Genomic DNA, 15,007 nt, shown 5'->3' with positions numbered 1-15,007 from the left:
ATTTCTTTAAGTGCAGTACAGCCAGTCTTTCCTCCCTTGTTGAAACAGATCATCCATTTCTCCTGTTCAATCTTTATTCCATTGCTTAGCTCAGTACTTGGTCCAGAATAGTTCAACAGAAGCCTTTTGAATGAGTGATTGAGTAAATTAACATATGTGATGGGAGAGGTTTATAGCACATGGACATTATCCGGTCCACATAAACTGTTTATTTTCATGAAAAGTAGGCTTTAGATTAGAATAACTTATATTTTAGGACTACATATGGTGATGATCATTGTTGGGAAAATATAGGAAAATGGTCAGGGTCCCTCACATGTTCGGAATCTTGCTGAGCATTTGATGTAAATAGGCACGTGCGCCCAAGTGTTCCTTGGTTATTGTCTCATGTAATGGCGCATGTGCATCCAGGTGTTCTGGGTTATAGACTTATGTATAAAGGATGAGTGGCTCAGATCCTCACTGCAACCCCATCCCTGGGATGCCTGGGGGGCTTGGGGAGGCCGCTACTGCTGCTGGAGGCTGTTGTTGCCAGTGCCTCCAGGATGATCCGAGAGCCCACCACAGCTTCTGGACCTGTAAGCTGCTGCTGCCCTTGCCGAGAACTGAGCTTGTGTCATCTGCCAACGGCTGCCAAGATCTTTCCCCAATTTCCTAGCGTGGACCTGAGTGTGAGGGGTCTGGTGGCCTAGTCTGTACAATGGGTTTGAAAGGTCTGAGCCCTAGCCCTGACAATATAAATGGAAACTTAGTATAACTAAAATAACGAAACATTTTGGCTTTAATTATGATTTGCCTAACTCAACAACTGGTGTAGCTTTACAATTGGCTACATTGGCATATTCTGACATTAGCCATTAGATTTACAATCATAGATATCAGGAAGTATACAGTTCGGTTTAGTTTTGAGACACTTGCATTTTGGGACTTGTGGTATGAATGTGAAGAGTGTGCGTGTGTGTGTGTACATGGAGCTGGGGGCAGGGAGTCCCGTGTTAGAATGACCTAGGGAAGTCTTGCAGGTTCTGGTTTAGGTCAGAGCTGATCCCTGCCCCAGGGAGGCTGGGACGGCACCAGAAGAGCCTATAGTCTGCTCCAGACCAGATGCTGAATTCTCATTCCTGTCCCTCCAAAGCACTAAGGAATTAATTCAGCTGCCATCATCCCAAAGTCTCAGGGAGGCTCTGTATGGTGGGGTAACTGTAAATTCTGATAGTTGCATAGGAATCTTACCATGTTATAGGATTTGATAATTATATTTTAAAATGGTGAGTTAAATCTCAAAGGGTAAAAACCCTTAAATATAAAATATGTATATTTAAAGTTCAACTGAAGCTTAAAATTGTTTTGTCATTTTTTTTTTTTTTTTGGCAGCTGTCCTGTATGGGAATCCAAACTCTTGACTTGATTGAGTGTCCCCCAAATTGACCCCCACTGTGACAGCATTAAGAGGGTGGGAAATCCTATTGTGGTAATTGAAAGGTGGGGCCTTGAAAAGGTGATTAGATTGTAGGACCATGCAGTAGTGAATGGATTAAGGCTTTAAAAGGAGAGTGCAGGAGGAGCTATTTCGTGTCTGTGTTCCTTGGAATTTGAACTTCCCAGCCTCTAAAACTGTAAGCAATAAATTTCATTTTCTTATAAACTACCCAGTTCCAGGTATTTTGTTACAAGCAACAGAAACAGAAAACTTGGTGTTATAAGGCTGTCCTCTAACTGTCTAGCAAACCCTGCTGTTCTTTTGTTTTGACATGTTTTATATTATCTGTCTTGCAAAATCTCAGTATCTTCTTGTTGGGCTGAGTCACAGACCCTTCAAACCCAGTGTCGGGCTGACTGGGTCATAGACCCTCATATGCAGGTCGCAAGCTAGGTAACTGAAAAAATCCTGGTAGCTGATAGCAAGATTGACATGCTTTATTCAGATGCCAGCTCAGTCCCCCAGTGGACCAGAGCCATTGTCTTTTATACAAGAGTCAGATAACCATGGAATACGTGGGTGTGAGTCAAATAACCAAGGAACAGCTGGGTGCGAATCAGATAACCAAGGAACACCTGGGCACACATGCACAGTTAACATATTTACAACAGACATGCTGGGTTATGTTCAGCTGAATATGAAGTGAGGGAGCCTGACCAGTCTGTCTCCACTTTCCTCACACTTGTGTTTGTCTCTTTCAATGTAGATTAAACTTTTCTTAAATTCACTTTTTTTCTGCTGAAGTATTTAAGTAAATTACAGATGGCATGATGTCCTATCTTCAAATCCTTCTGTGTACATCTGTAAAAAATTTTTAAAATTTTCTGATGTAGCCAAAATAATATGGTCACTCCTAACTAAATTAACAAGTCTTTAGTATCATCTAATACCTGATTTATATTAAAATTAACCCAGTTGTCCCTAGATTGTTATTTATATCTTGTTTATTGAAAGTAGGATCCAATCCAGGATCATGCATTGCTTCTGGTTATTATGTTCTGTGAAATTCATTTAATCTAAAACTGTTGTTTTTTCATTGTCTTGTAAAACATCCCACCTTCAGATTTGTCTGATTGCCTCTTCAGAATGTCAACTTGTTCTTCTACCTTCTGTATTTGCCAGAACCTGGAAATTAGATCTAAAGGCTGAAATAAGATACAACTTGAACATTTTTGGCAAGATACATCATATGTGATATACGCTTCATATTGTGCCACAAGAGGAGATATATAAATACCTGCCTGCCCCACCATTAATGATGCTAACATTGATCACTAGATTCAGGTGATGACAGCCTGATCCTTCAATTGTGAAGTTACATTTTCCCTTTGTGACAGAGTATCCTCTATGATATTACTTTGATACAACATGAATGTTCATTTTTATTTTTATTTATTTTTATTTTTTATTTTTTTATAAAAAGATGACCGGTAAGGGGATCTCAACCCTTGACTTGGTGTTGTCAGCACCACGCTCAGCCAGTGAGCGAACTGGCCATCCCTATATGGGATCCGAACCCGGGGCCTTGGTGTTATCAGCACCGCACTCTCCCGAGTGAGCCATGGGCTGGCCCTGAATGTTCATTTTTATATTATCCATTCTCCTATTGCTTTTCACCCCAACTGGTAATTCTTGCCTGAATCAGTAACTTTGCATAACTATCATTTTTCTAATTCTGCCATTTCTTCCGCATTAGCTAACATTTGACTAACAGAGTTCTTGTTCATCAATTGGGACTATCTGGTACCCTGAAATAATTCTGTTGGAAAGGCAGATTAAATGCTGAATTTTTACTTTTTAATTTCCAATTTCAAAGTAAGGAATTGATTTAATGGACATTTTAAATGATGGCAAATGAATTTTTTCCTTGCTTTTTTTTTTAAATATCCTTACAGACTAATGGATTTTCATGAATTGAATGAATGTTTTAATCAAGTACAATCATTATTCTTTTTATGCTGTTTGTTTTATATTCAGTTTATTGAAATGTTAGCCTTCTATTTGTTAAATACAACTCCGTTAATTTTTTAGCACTTCCTTGCTTCCTTGTACAGCAAAATGTGTGAGTTTATCTCACAGCTTCCTTGTCCCAAATGCCAATTAGCCACTTTACTAACAAGCCCTCATTTCTTTTGGTAGGAATCTTATTAGACACCCACATCCTGGCACTTGTAATGTCTATTGTGTACTGGGATGACAATGTTTATAGACCTTTTCAGTGGTCTGTTTAGTTCTTGAATTTTGATATTGAAAGTTTGGATAATGAAAATTCAGTGTATTAGTCCATTTTTCTTGCTTATAATGAAATAACTGAAACTGGGTGATTTATAAAGAAAAACAAAATTCATTGCTTACAGTTTCTGAGGCTGGGAAGTCCAAAGTCCATCTGGTAGTAGTGACAGTGACTCAGGGGTCTCACATTGCAAGATGGTGGAAGCAGAGAGAGCAGAGAGAGAGCGAGACCGACTCGACTCTTCTTTTAAAGGACTCAGAACCATGTCTATAACCACCCTTTTTAATCCATTCAGTACTGCATGGTCCTACAATCTAATCACCCCCTCAAGGCTCCAGTTTTCACTTACCATAATAGGATTTCCCATCCTCTTAACAGTCACAGTGGGGGCTAAGTTTCTAATACATAAAACTTGGGGTACACAATTCAAGATTCATTGAGTTTGGGGGGGGACATAATTCAATCCAGTCCATTCAGATAATAAGGGGTATCTCTATTTTGAAAAATAATGGGATGTATTGTAATGAGAGTAGATTTTAAGTGTTCTCACTACAAAACATAAATATGTGAGCTAATGCATGTTGATTAGCTTGATTTAGCCATTTCACAATGCCAATTCACAATTACAAAGCATCATGTTCTACACCATAAATACATACAATTTTTATTTGTCAATTAAAAAAATAAATGAGAAAAAAGGGATTCATATTTCTATTTTCAATTTAATGTTTTAAGTAGCTACTTGATTTTATAATGTATCTTGTCTTTTCCATTGAAAATTTTGACTACCAATAACAAACATTGCTTTATCTTACAATAGAAAGAAAACAATTTCAAAATAATATTAATGTTGCAATTAAAAAATGAAGTTTAGGGCCGAGCCTGTGGTGCACTCGGGAGAGTGTGGCGCTGGGAGTGCAGCAGCGCTCCCACCACAGGTTTGGATCCTATATAGGGATGACCGGTGCGCTCACAGTGCTCACTGGCTGAGCACAGTGTGGCCGGTCTCAAAAAGGACAAAAAAAAAAAAAATGAAGTTTAAAATTTCTTATTTTCATAATATAGGTTGATTTTAATGGAAGAATTAATTTAACTACTTTTATGTAATTACTTTTCTTTGAAATATGTCTTATCTGTTTTGTTTTTATCATAGGTTGATCATTTTGGATTTAATAATGTGAAAACTTTTAAACAGCGGTACCTAATAGCTGATAAATACTGGAAGGAAAATGGTGGATCAATACTTTTCTACACTGGTAATGAAGGGGACATTACCTGGTTTTGCAATAATACGGTATGTGAAGATTTGTGACATTTCAGTGCTCAATTTGCCTTTTATTAGGATAAACTGGAAAAAATGTTTTGCAGCATACGAGTATATGACCAAAGAATTACAGCCTTAAAGAATTACAAGTGAAGAGAATGAAATACTATTTTTGGAAAAATTCAGTTGCAAAAGGTTTTGTTTTTGTTTTGTTTTGTTTTAATCCCTGCTTATTTCTATAATGAACAAGGATATGAGGGAAGTGGGCATAGGAGTGTTATTACATATAGTTTGTTTTGATTATGGTCAGGAAAGAGCAGGAATTTTTGTAGTTTGTTCAGTATTATATTCTCAGAATCTAGGACTGTATTAGGCATACAATAGGTGTTTAATAAATATTTGTTGAATGAATGAATAAAATCTAAACAAAGCCAATGCAAAAGAAAAAGTATACAGGTTTTGCTGTCAAATAGGAATGGACTAAGGTAAAATAGTAGCTATCTTTTAGTTTAGTTTTCTTGTTCTGCCATTTTTCTTATATGTGCTTGTAAGGGTTAAAAATAGTATAGCTTGTCAGCTTGCTTCCCTGACTATATTTCCTATCACCTTTTATAATAATACCTAAATTCCTTAAAAAAACCTCCTTAATTTAAAAGTATACACGAAAAGAAGACATTCTCTTTTTCAGTGGTGAGACTGAAAAATGTCAATTTTCTACCAAAAAGCTAGTCTTAAAGTGGGGACTGAATCATATTATCTCCAATGCTAATGTCTGGCATGGTGCCTGGTATTGTTCAGGAGGCCTCAGGAAATGTTTGTTGAACTGACTTGAAAGTAAAGATATGAATCCAATTAAGCTGTTACTGCATTCTTCACATCTCTGTGTTAGTCGAAACAAAATAATTCCCTTAGAAATTAAATCCTAGGATGTCTACTTTTTTTAGGTCAGAGACAAATGAAATCAGTACTTCCTTTCTTTTAGATGCCTGCTCTGTTATTTGGTGAAACAGCAGAAGGTGCCTTGTCTCTTTTCTTTTCCATGTGTGGTTTCTCTTTTATTCCAAGGCAACAGGGGAACTTCTCCTGTCCAGTGATTTTCCCAGCTCCTTTCTGTTTTCTTATAGGCAGATAGCTGTTCCTGCGTTCACCAGACCCCACTGCTCTGACAGGCATTGTGGCAGAACTTAAGGCTTGCCAGGGAATCTCTGTTCTCAGAAGTGGTAGAAAGGAAGGGGATACTCAGTGTAGGAACAGTTACAGAGAACTGACTAGAGGCAGATCCTAGAAGAGCAGATCCTGGCCCTTCCCCAGCCCCAGACACCTTCCTTTACATGTTAAAATGTTCCAATTGCACATTCACTTCTGGACATTCATTTATTTAGAGTCAGTGTAGCAGAGTGGTCAAGAGTGAAGACTTCAACCAGACTGATGAGGTTTGAATTTTGGTTTTAATACTTTGCTGTGTGACTCTGGGCAAGTTTCTTATTCTGTACCTCAGTTTTCTCATCTGTTAAATGGGCACAGTAATAACATCTAGTTCATAGAGTTGTCATAAAGACTAAACAAGATTAAGGGACTTACAGGCAAATAATGTTAATAAATGATAATATATTACATGAACCTCTTTTGAAAGATAAAAACACCCCTGAAATAGATGCTGGCAAATAATCACTTATTGCATGTGAATCAGTACAATTAAATTGCTTTCTCTCAAAGCCTGAGGTCAACTCCAGAGAGGAGTGTTTGTTTTGACGGATGGTCCTTATCCTTAAGGCACACACAGTCTGGTGAAGTAAAACTCACATGCAAGCAAATATTGCAGCACAGTAATAAAGCTCTATCCCTAGCACAGTGGTGTTGAGAGGAGGGAGTGATCAGCACTGCCAGGGTGGGGCTCTCAGTGGAGGGCATGCTTGAGTTGGGTGTAGCAGGATCTGTAGATAAATGGCAGGGAATGAATTGGTCTTTAAAGAGAGAAGGTGGGAGGGGGGGATTATCAAAACTATCACAGGTAAGTTAAATTCTTCATCCTCATATGCATGCAGCTCTTCTAATTGTTCATTTATTGATCAAAACAAAAACATTTTGAGGTTCTTTGTCCTTGTTAGGGAGTAGCAACTCATTAAAAAGCAACAATGTGCACTAGGAATGACTAATAGTTTTAATCTGTGCTAAATTTAAATCTAATTGGTTGATGTTGACTGCCTAGAATGCTTTGTTCAGTAGGATTTTTAGGCCACAACTGAGGTAAGTGAAAAAAAGCGATGATTGATTAATGAACAGCCATAGGTGTTGGAGCAAGTAGGTCTGACAGCACTTGATGATTGTGCTCTGGAGCCAGACAGCCTGTGTTTGAAACTTGGCTCTGCCATTTACTAGTTGTGTGAATGTGGAAGGATATTTAAACTCTTGTGACTCACTGTCTTTGTCTATAAAATGGAGATAATCAAAGTGCCTGTCTCTTACATTGTTGTGATAATTAGGTGAATTAATGCTTACAAAGTGTTTAGAATAGTGCCTGACACATTGTAAGCACTCAGTTAATATTAGTTGTTAGCTATTATTTGTTTTCCAATAAATAAGATTAATATAAAATCCCAAGGGATTATTTCTTCTGTTTTCTCTCTTATGTTGCAAATGCCTATGAGTAGCTGGCTAACCTAGATATCTTCAGCTCTTCCGTAGAATATCTGGCACACAGTGCAATTTGAAGACTATTTTAGACATAATGTTTGATTCTAGGGTGAAAGTGTCAGGATAAGAAGAGTTGTAGTGACTAGTGGATGAGCAACCTGAGTTGATTTTTGATTAATATAGTGTGAGATTGATGTGCAACAGTGAAACAGCAATTGTGCCATTTATTTGTAGAACAAGCATAAATTGTGCAACTTTTCAGAGAGTGCTTTTTGGTCTGGTTTAACATCTATTTCATATGGTTTGCAAAAAGGGTCAGTGACTTATTTCACGTCCTGATTTTCTCTCGTGACTTTGTAAACTTTTCCTAGGGGTTTATGTGGGATGTGGCTGAGGAACTGAGCGCTATGTTGGTGTTTGCTGAACATCGATACTATGGAGAATCCCTACCATTTGGTGCCAGCTCATTCAAGGTAAGTATACTTTTTGTTTTTGTGCGTTTTTTTGGCGGCTGACTGGTATGGGGATCTGAACATTTGACCTTGGTGTTATAACACTGTGCTGTAACCATCTGAGCTGACTAGGCAGACTCAAGTTAAGCATACTTTTTACTTTTAAGTTTAGAAGATTTTTTTTTAAGGTTAGAACATTTTCTAATTACATGCCCCACTGTGAGATACCTTTAATTTGAACTGCCTAAAATCTCAATAATTTATACTCAAACATTCCTTTTTATATATAATTTGAACAGATAGAGGCTTTTTTTTTTTGCCATATTATTATCATTTCTAATGTTAAAAGTTTTTAACTCAGCCAGGTAAATCTTATTCTATGGCTGTAGAGACAGTGCAGGGAGCGTTTCATTGTTCCAAATATGTCAGTAAACAATTTTGCTTTATAAACTATACACTTACATTGTTGGGCCTGCCACTGGAAAAATATAATGAGTACATAGTATTTGTCTAATGTGTTTTTCAATAAAATATAATTAATAAAATAAGGACAAATGAGCTCTATGATTCAGAGGCCAACTGGCCACTTGGATTCCCTTCCAGCCTTTTCTGTTCTCACAAGGAGCTTTGGCCTCATCCGTAGATTCTGCACCTGATAAACCAGGACACTTTTTTCTCAACTGAGTTACTTGTGCGCTACCCTGTGATTCTGGCTATATTAATTTGCCATTTGTACTATTGTTTACTTAACATTTTTCTATAAACAATTCACTTTTTAAACTTAGAATTATCTTAACCAAAGACTTTATATACTAATTATTTTTTTCTAAATTACATTAAAATAAAAATAATAAATGTTACATTAAAAATGTTTGCACTCTACCTAAGATCATCTTGCATACCACCAGCATACACATATCATGCTTTTGGGGAACTCTCAGCTAGAAGAACTTAAGGTCAGTCATTTTCTAGGCTGCTTGTTTTGTTTTGTTGTTTTTTGTGATTTTCCTCATTCTTTTATTCCTGAAAAATATCCCTCCAGTTGTGTTTATTTTAACATAGATTATTTAACCATTCTTTTATTTACTTATTTATTTTTATTTGACATGTCTTTATTTAACTTTAATTTGGGGGGGGTTTTGGCTTTTTAAATAGTATTTTGTTGTTGTTGTTGAAACATAATTGATTACACACATTTTTGACTATCCGTATTTGTGCAGAATATGTAATGATCAAATCAATATTATTAGGATGTTCATTATTACAAATTATGATTATTCTTTGTGTTCCTTACCCGATTTCTCCCTAGCCCCCCTCTTCCTCCCCCTTTCCCACCTCTTGTAACAATAGGTCTGTTCTCTCCCTCTGAAAGTTCAATATATTATTGTGGCCTGTCCTTCCTTCCTTCCTTTTTTCCTTCCTTCCTAGCTCCCACTTATGAGTGAGAACATGAAGTGGTATTTCTCTTTCTGTGCCTGGCCTATTTCACTTAACATAATTTTCTCCAAACTCAGTTATGTAGCTGAGAGTGGCAGAATTTCATTCTTTTTTATAGCTGAGTAGTATTCCATTGTGTGCATATACCACATTTTTCTTATCCAGTCATCATGGATGTTTAGGTTGGTTCCAACTCTTGGCTATTGTAAATAGAGCTGTGGTGAACATGGTAGTGCAGGTATCTCTTCAACTTGATAATTTCCATTCCTTTGGGTATATACCTAGAAGTGGGATGGCTGGATCATATGGTAGTTCTATCTGTAGTTGTTTGAGAAACCTCCATACTGTTTTACATTATGTCTGTACTAATTTACAGTCCCACCCACAGTGTGGAAAAGTTTCTTTTTCATCATATCCTTGCCAGCATTTCTTATTCTCAGTCTTTTTGATAATAGCCAATCTAACTGGGGTGAGATGATCTCAGTGTGGTTTTGATTTGCATTTCTCTGGTGATTAGTGATGTTTAACATTTTTTCATGTCCTTGTTAGCAACTTGTATGACTTCCTTTGAAAAATGTCTGTTGAGCTTCTTTGCCCATTTTTTAACTGGATTCTTTTTTTTTTTTTTTTTTGTGATGTTGTTTGAGTTTCTTATATATTCTGGATATTAATCCCTTGTTGGATTTATAGTTTGCAAATATTTTCTTCCATTCTGTAGGTTGTCTTTTCACTCTGTTGATTGTGCAGAAGTTTTTAGTTTTTATTACCTAACATTGGTAGTTACATATCGTCACTTCTGCCACATTCTGTTCATTAGGAACAAGTCATTAAGTTCAGCCCAAGTTCAAAGGCAATGGAATTGGGCTTCACCTTTTAAAGGAAGGAGTGTGAAGAATTTGCACACATATTTTCACGAAAGCTTTTGGCCCCCTCAGCTCAGGAGGACTCTTTTTGAGCTTCACCTTCCTACACTGTGGTTGGGAAATTGTTCTCACAAAGAGAGCTAGACAACCATGGAACTTACTTCATGAATTTTCCTTCTCTCAGGGATCATTGTCTTGTGTTGACTGTTTTCTAGGGCCTGAAAATAGAATTGTTGTTCTTTTGCCTTTCAATTTTATAGTTGTTTACAATAGGGAGACTAGTGTGTTTCTGTTGTTAGTGTACATAATCTCTCTGATAAAGAAGGTTAAGCTTTATTTTTACTGATAATTCTTACCTCAATTGTCCACAGGATTTAGTTTATCTTTGCTTATATGGTAAACATTTTAAATGTGTCAAGATTTGAAATAAAAGTTATGAGTTGTCCGTTAAGCTTAGTTTTATATTCTGTCATATATGCTGTTAAATGTTATTTATAGTTTATTTCTATTGTTTCTACAACTTCAACAAGATTTTTGGGAAATACTATTTAATGGTAATTACATTTGAATTCAGAATATGTTCTTCTACAAAGTTAAAATCATTTTTTCATGAGTTGTTTAAATCAGCACAGCTATTGCTTTAACACTGGGCAGTTTAGCTCCATTGCTTAGAAATTCTATTTGGAGAAAAGCTTATCTGACTCTGGCTCTTTTTCTGGATCTATGCTATGCCTAAGCTGCTATTATGTATATATTTATACCCATGTTCTTTGTTATTTTTTTTTTAGGATTCCAGGCGCTTGAATTTTCTGACATCAGAACAAGCTCTGGCTGATTTTGCAGAGTTAATCAAACACTTGAAAAGAACAATCCCAGGAGCTGAAAATCAACCTGTCATTGCCATAGGGGGCTCTTATGGTGGCATGCTTGCAGCCTGGTTTAGGATGAAATATCCTCATATGGTAGTTGGGTAAGTACATTTATTAGACATGAGCACTTCTTAGTGATTGTCAAGGCAGACTTAGAGATTTGTTTTGGGTACAACATGCTCCATTCTATCGTATTGAGATTTCTAGTTTCTGTCTGATTATTTTTCTCACCATTTTTGTTCAATCTTGGTTACCATTTTAAAACTTGTGTTAGATGAGTTATGCATTTTTTTTCTTTTCTCCTTTCTGTTTTCTTTACCATTTAGAGCTCTTGCAGCTTCTGCCCCTATATGGCAATTTGAGGATTTGGTACCTTGTAGTGTATTTATGAAGATTGTAACTACAGATTTTAGGAAAAGTGGTCCAAATTGTTCAGAGAGCATCCGCAAGTCCTGGGATGCCATTAATCGTCTCTCAAATACTGGTAAGCTTTAATCAAGAGAATGGAATGAGGTTTTTTTACTTTTAACCTTTCATTTGTTAAACTTAACACTTCCTACTTTCTAAGTAAATGTTTTATTAAAGTATAACATTGTCTTAGTCTGTTTCTGATGCTTATAATAAAATATCTGGAAGGGGGTAATCTATAAAGAAAGTGAAATTTATTGCTTCCAGTTTCTGGGGCTGAGAAGTCCACAGTCCAGGGAACACATCTGGTGAGGGTCTCGGTGGTGGCAACAGTGACCCAGGGGCATCACATGGCAGAAAATAGCAGAGCAGAGAGAGACTAACCTCCTCATTCACTGTCATTTTAAAGCCCTCCAAACAGTGCCCATGACGACTATTTTAAGTCTGTTCACTACAGCATGGTCCTGCAATGTAATCACCTCTTCAAGGCCCCAACCTTCAACTACTATAATAGGATTTCCCACCTTCTTAACACTGTCACAGTGGGGGTCAAATTTTGGGAGGACACTCAATCCAAGGCAAACATACATATAGATAACTACATAAATCAAAATGCATAGCTTGATGAATTTTCACAAAGCGAGTATATAGTGTAGTTAGCATCCAGATCAAGAAACAACATCATCTGCATCTCTCAGTAACTTTGTGGCCCCTTCAGTCTCTACCTTTATACCTACATGGCTAATCACTATCCTCACTTCTACAACCATAGATTAATTTTGCTTGTTCTTGAAGCATGTGGGGGTACTTCAAAAAGTTTGTGGAAAAATGGAATTAAAAGATAATATGAATCTTCCCATGAACTTTTGGGAGACCCCTCATAGTACTTTTTCTTTCCTGCTATCTTTTGCTCAAAAGTGCTGTTTTTTACATACTTTCATTTGTTTTATTTAGGTTGTAGTTTATGCATTCTCATTGTTCTATATTTTATTTATTTATTTCTATAGTATCTTAAAAAGGCGAATACTTCAGAATACTAATTCTGGTAAACTCCGTGAGGATAGGCAACTTGTTTATCATGGGATTATCCAGTTGCTCTAAAAATATTTTAATGAATGTTGAAAAAAATGTTTTTGGAAAAATGACATGAAATATTGAAATACTAATAAATGATCTGTAAAGCCTGTTGACCAGTGCTTTTTAGATTCCAACAATGTGATTCTATTCCCAGGTGGTGGTTTGCAGTGGCTTACCGAAGCCCTTCATTTATGCAATCCATTAACTTCTCAGGACATTCGAAAATTGAAAGACTGGATCTCTGAAACCTGGGTGAATCTGGCAATGGTGGACTACCCTTATGCATCTAACTTTTTACAGCCTTTGCCTGCTTGGCCTATCCAGGTAACAGGAAAAATGTTCACTCATTATTTTTTTTATTTTTTTAAAAGATGACTGGTAAGGGGATCTTAACCCTTGACTTGGTGTTGTCAGCACCATGTTCTTCCAAGTGAGCTAACTGGCCATCCTTATACAGGGATCCGAACCCTTGGCCTTGGTGTTATGAACATGACAGTTTCCCAAGAGAGCCACAGGCTGGCCCTCTCTCATTATTTTTAATAACATACTTCTCATTTTTTTTCATATGCTTTCTTTGACTTTCAGCATCAGAGAAAATTCCAGTGATATAGGGGATCTGGAGTCAGTTAAACTTGGGCTAGAATCCTGAGTTCTTGCCCTTTCTAATTATGCAATCTTGGACATGTTACCTAACTTTTCTCAACTTTGCTTTCCTCATTTGAAAAATAGAGATAAAACATATGAATTACAGAGTAGTGTGAATTAGAAATAAGACCAATAGTTGCTGTTGATGGAATAATTACTATGTGCCAAACCCCAGGCCATGCATTTTGCATACATAATTTATTTAATCTTTGTGATATATGTGTAACACCTAGATATATGTAGTACATGATTGATGCTTAATAAATGGCAGCTGTATTACTACTATGATTTGGCTGGCTGCTAAGGCATTCTAAGTGCTACACACATCATGAAGGGGTGATCCCCATGAAGCACGGTGGAGAGGAAAGAACACTGACTTGGATCCTGAAGGTGAGGGTTTGGTCCAGAAGCATTGCTTACCAGCTGTGTGATCTTGGGCACGGTGCTCTTCTTCCCAGAACCTCCATGTCTTACTCTGCAGAACGGGATAAAATACATGCTGGATATGGTTGTGCTGAAGATCAAATAAAATTTTGGATGTGAAACCATTCAGGAAAGTGCAAATATACATCAGACCATAAATTTTAAGTTTCTTTTTATGTCAAAATTCTTTTGTTGCATATGCTCTTCCTAAGCATTCCTTTGTAAAGAACTTTCCCCTTAGTTTTAAAAACAAAGGCTAGCCAACTTGATGATTAAGTTTAGAGAATATAACTGACTCTACATCTAGAATGGGTGCTGGAAATGAAAAAAGAAGTGGTAATATGAGAGTCAGGTTTCAAAAGCATTTTTAATTTAACTATCCCTTTGAACTATTAAATGCACACCTTGCTTAAAACTTTGAAACTAAAATGGAACAAGTCCACTTGCTGTTAGTTATTTTTCTTCATGTAAAAAGTAGAAGGACCAATGAGTGTCTTGCACATAGCAGGCTGGAGGTAAATATGTATTGAAATAAAGTGAATTTTAACAAAGCCAAGTTATTAAAAAGAGCAGATCTCTTTCATGTTAAGAAAACCTGACTCAAAATAATGAGGAAAAATTAAACCAGTTTCATAAATGTCAACACACTAATAATACCTTATTATTTTGCTATTGTTATTGTATATATACTATTATTATTATATAATTATATATAATGTTGAACATATTATATATATTATTATTTTACTATTTACAAAGCACTTTCATATACGCTGTCTCATTTAATCCTCACAAAAATACTGTGGGAAAAAGAGGTATAATCTCAGATTAGTGGAATAGAAATTTTTTTTATTTAAATTTTTTTTATTGAAACATTGATTATACATATTTGCAGGGTATAGAGTTGAATATCAATACATGTATGTAATGTATGATGATCAGATCAGAGTGATTAGCATATTCATCATTATAAAACTTAATCATTTTTTTGTGATAAGGACATTTGATCTCTTCTAGCCATTTGATAACATGCAGTAAATTATTGTTAATTATAGATGCCTAGCTCAACAGTACACCCACAGAACTTATTTTTCCTATCTAGCTGTTACGAGTCCATTAACTGACTTCCCACTATTCTCCCTCCCTCTCTCCCTTTCCTGCCTGTAGTAACCACATATATTAGTCAGTCTCTGTTGCTTATAATAGAAATACCTGAAATTGG

At 36.2% G+C, this 15,007-nt stretch overlaps 1 protein-coding gene across 1 annotated transcript; it reads left to right on the top strand.

Annotated features, from left to right (window-relative positions):
* Positions 1-2,695: 2,695 nt before the first annotated feature.
* LOC103582446 (lysosomal Pro-X carboxypeptidase-like) lies at positions 2,696-13,041 on the top strand (the record flags this gene model as incomplete). Its single annotated transcript, XM_008564041.1, has 6 exons — positions 2,696-2,764; positions 4,867-5,007; positions 7,983-8,084; positions 11,152-11,333; positions 11,559-11,716; positions 12,872-13,041. Coding segments are annotated over exons 3-6 (606 nt in total), but the record flags the coding sequence as incomplete, so codon positions are not given.
* Positions 13,042-15,007: the final 1,966 nt, after the last annotated feature.

The sequence above is a fragment of the Galeopterus variegatus genome, unplaced genomic scaffold (genome assembly GCF_000696425.1).
Source record: "Galeopterus variegatus unplaced genomic scaffold, G_variegatus-3.0.2 Scaffold16269, whole genome shotgun sequence".
NCBI classification, from domain to species: domain Eukaryota; kingdom Metazoa; phylum Chordata; class Mammalia; order Dermoptera; family Cynocephalidae; genus Galeopterus; species Galeopterus variegatus.
The sequence above is the reverse complement of the archived record's forward strand: the minus strand, read 5'-3'. Positions and strand labels throughout refer to the sequence as shown.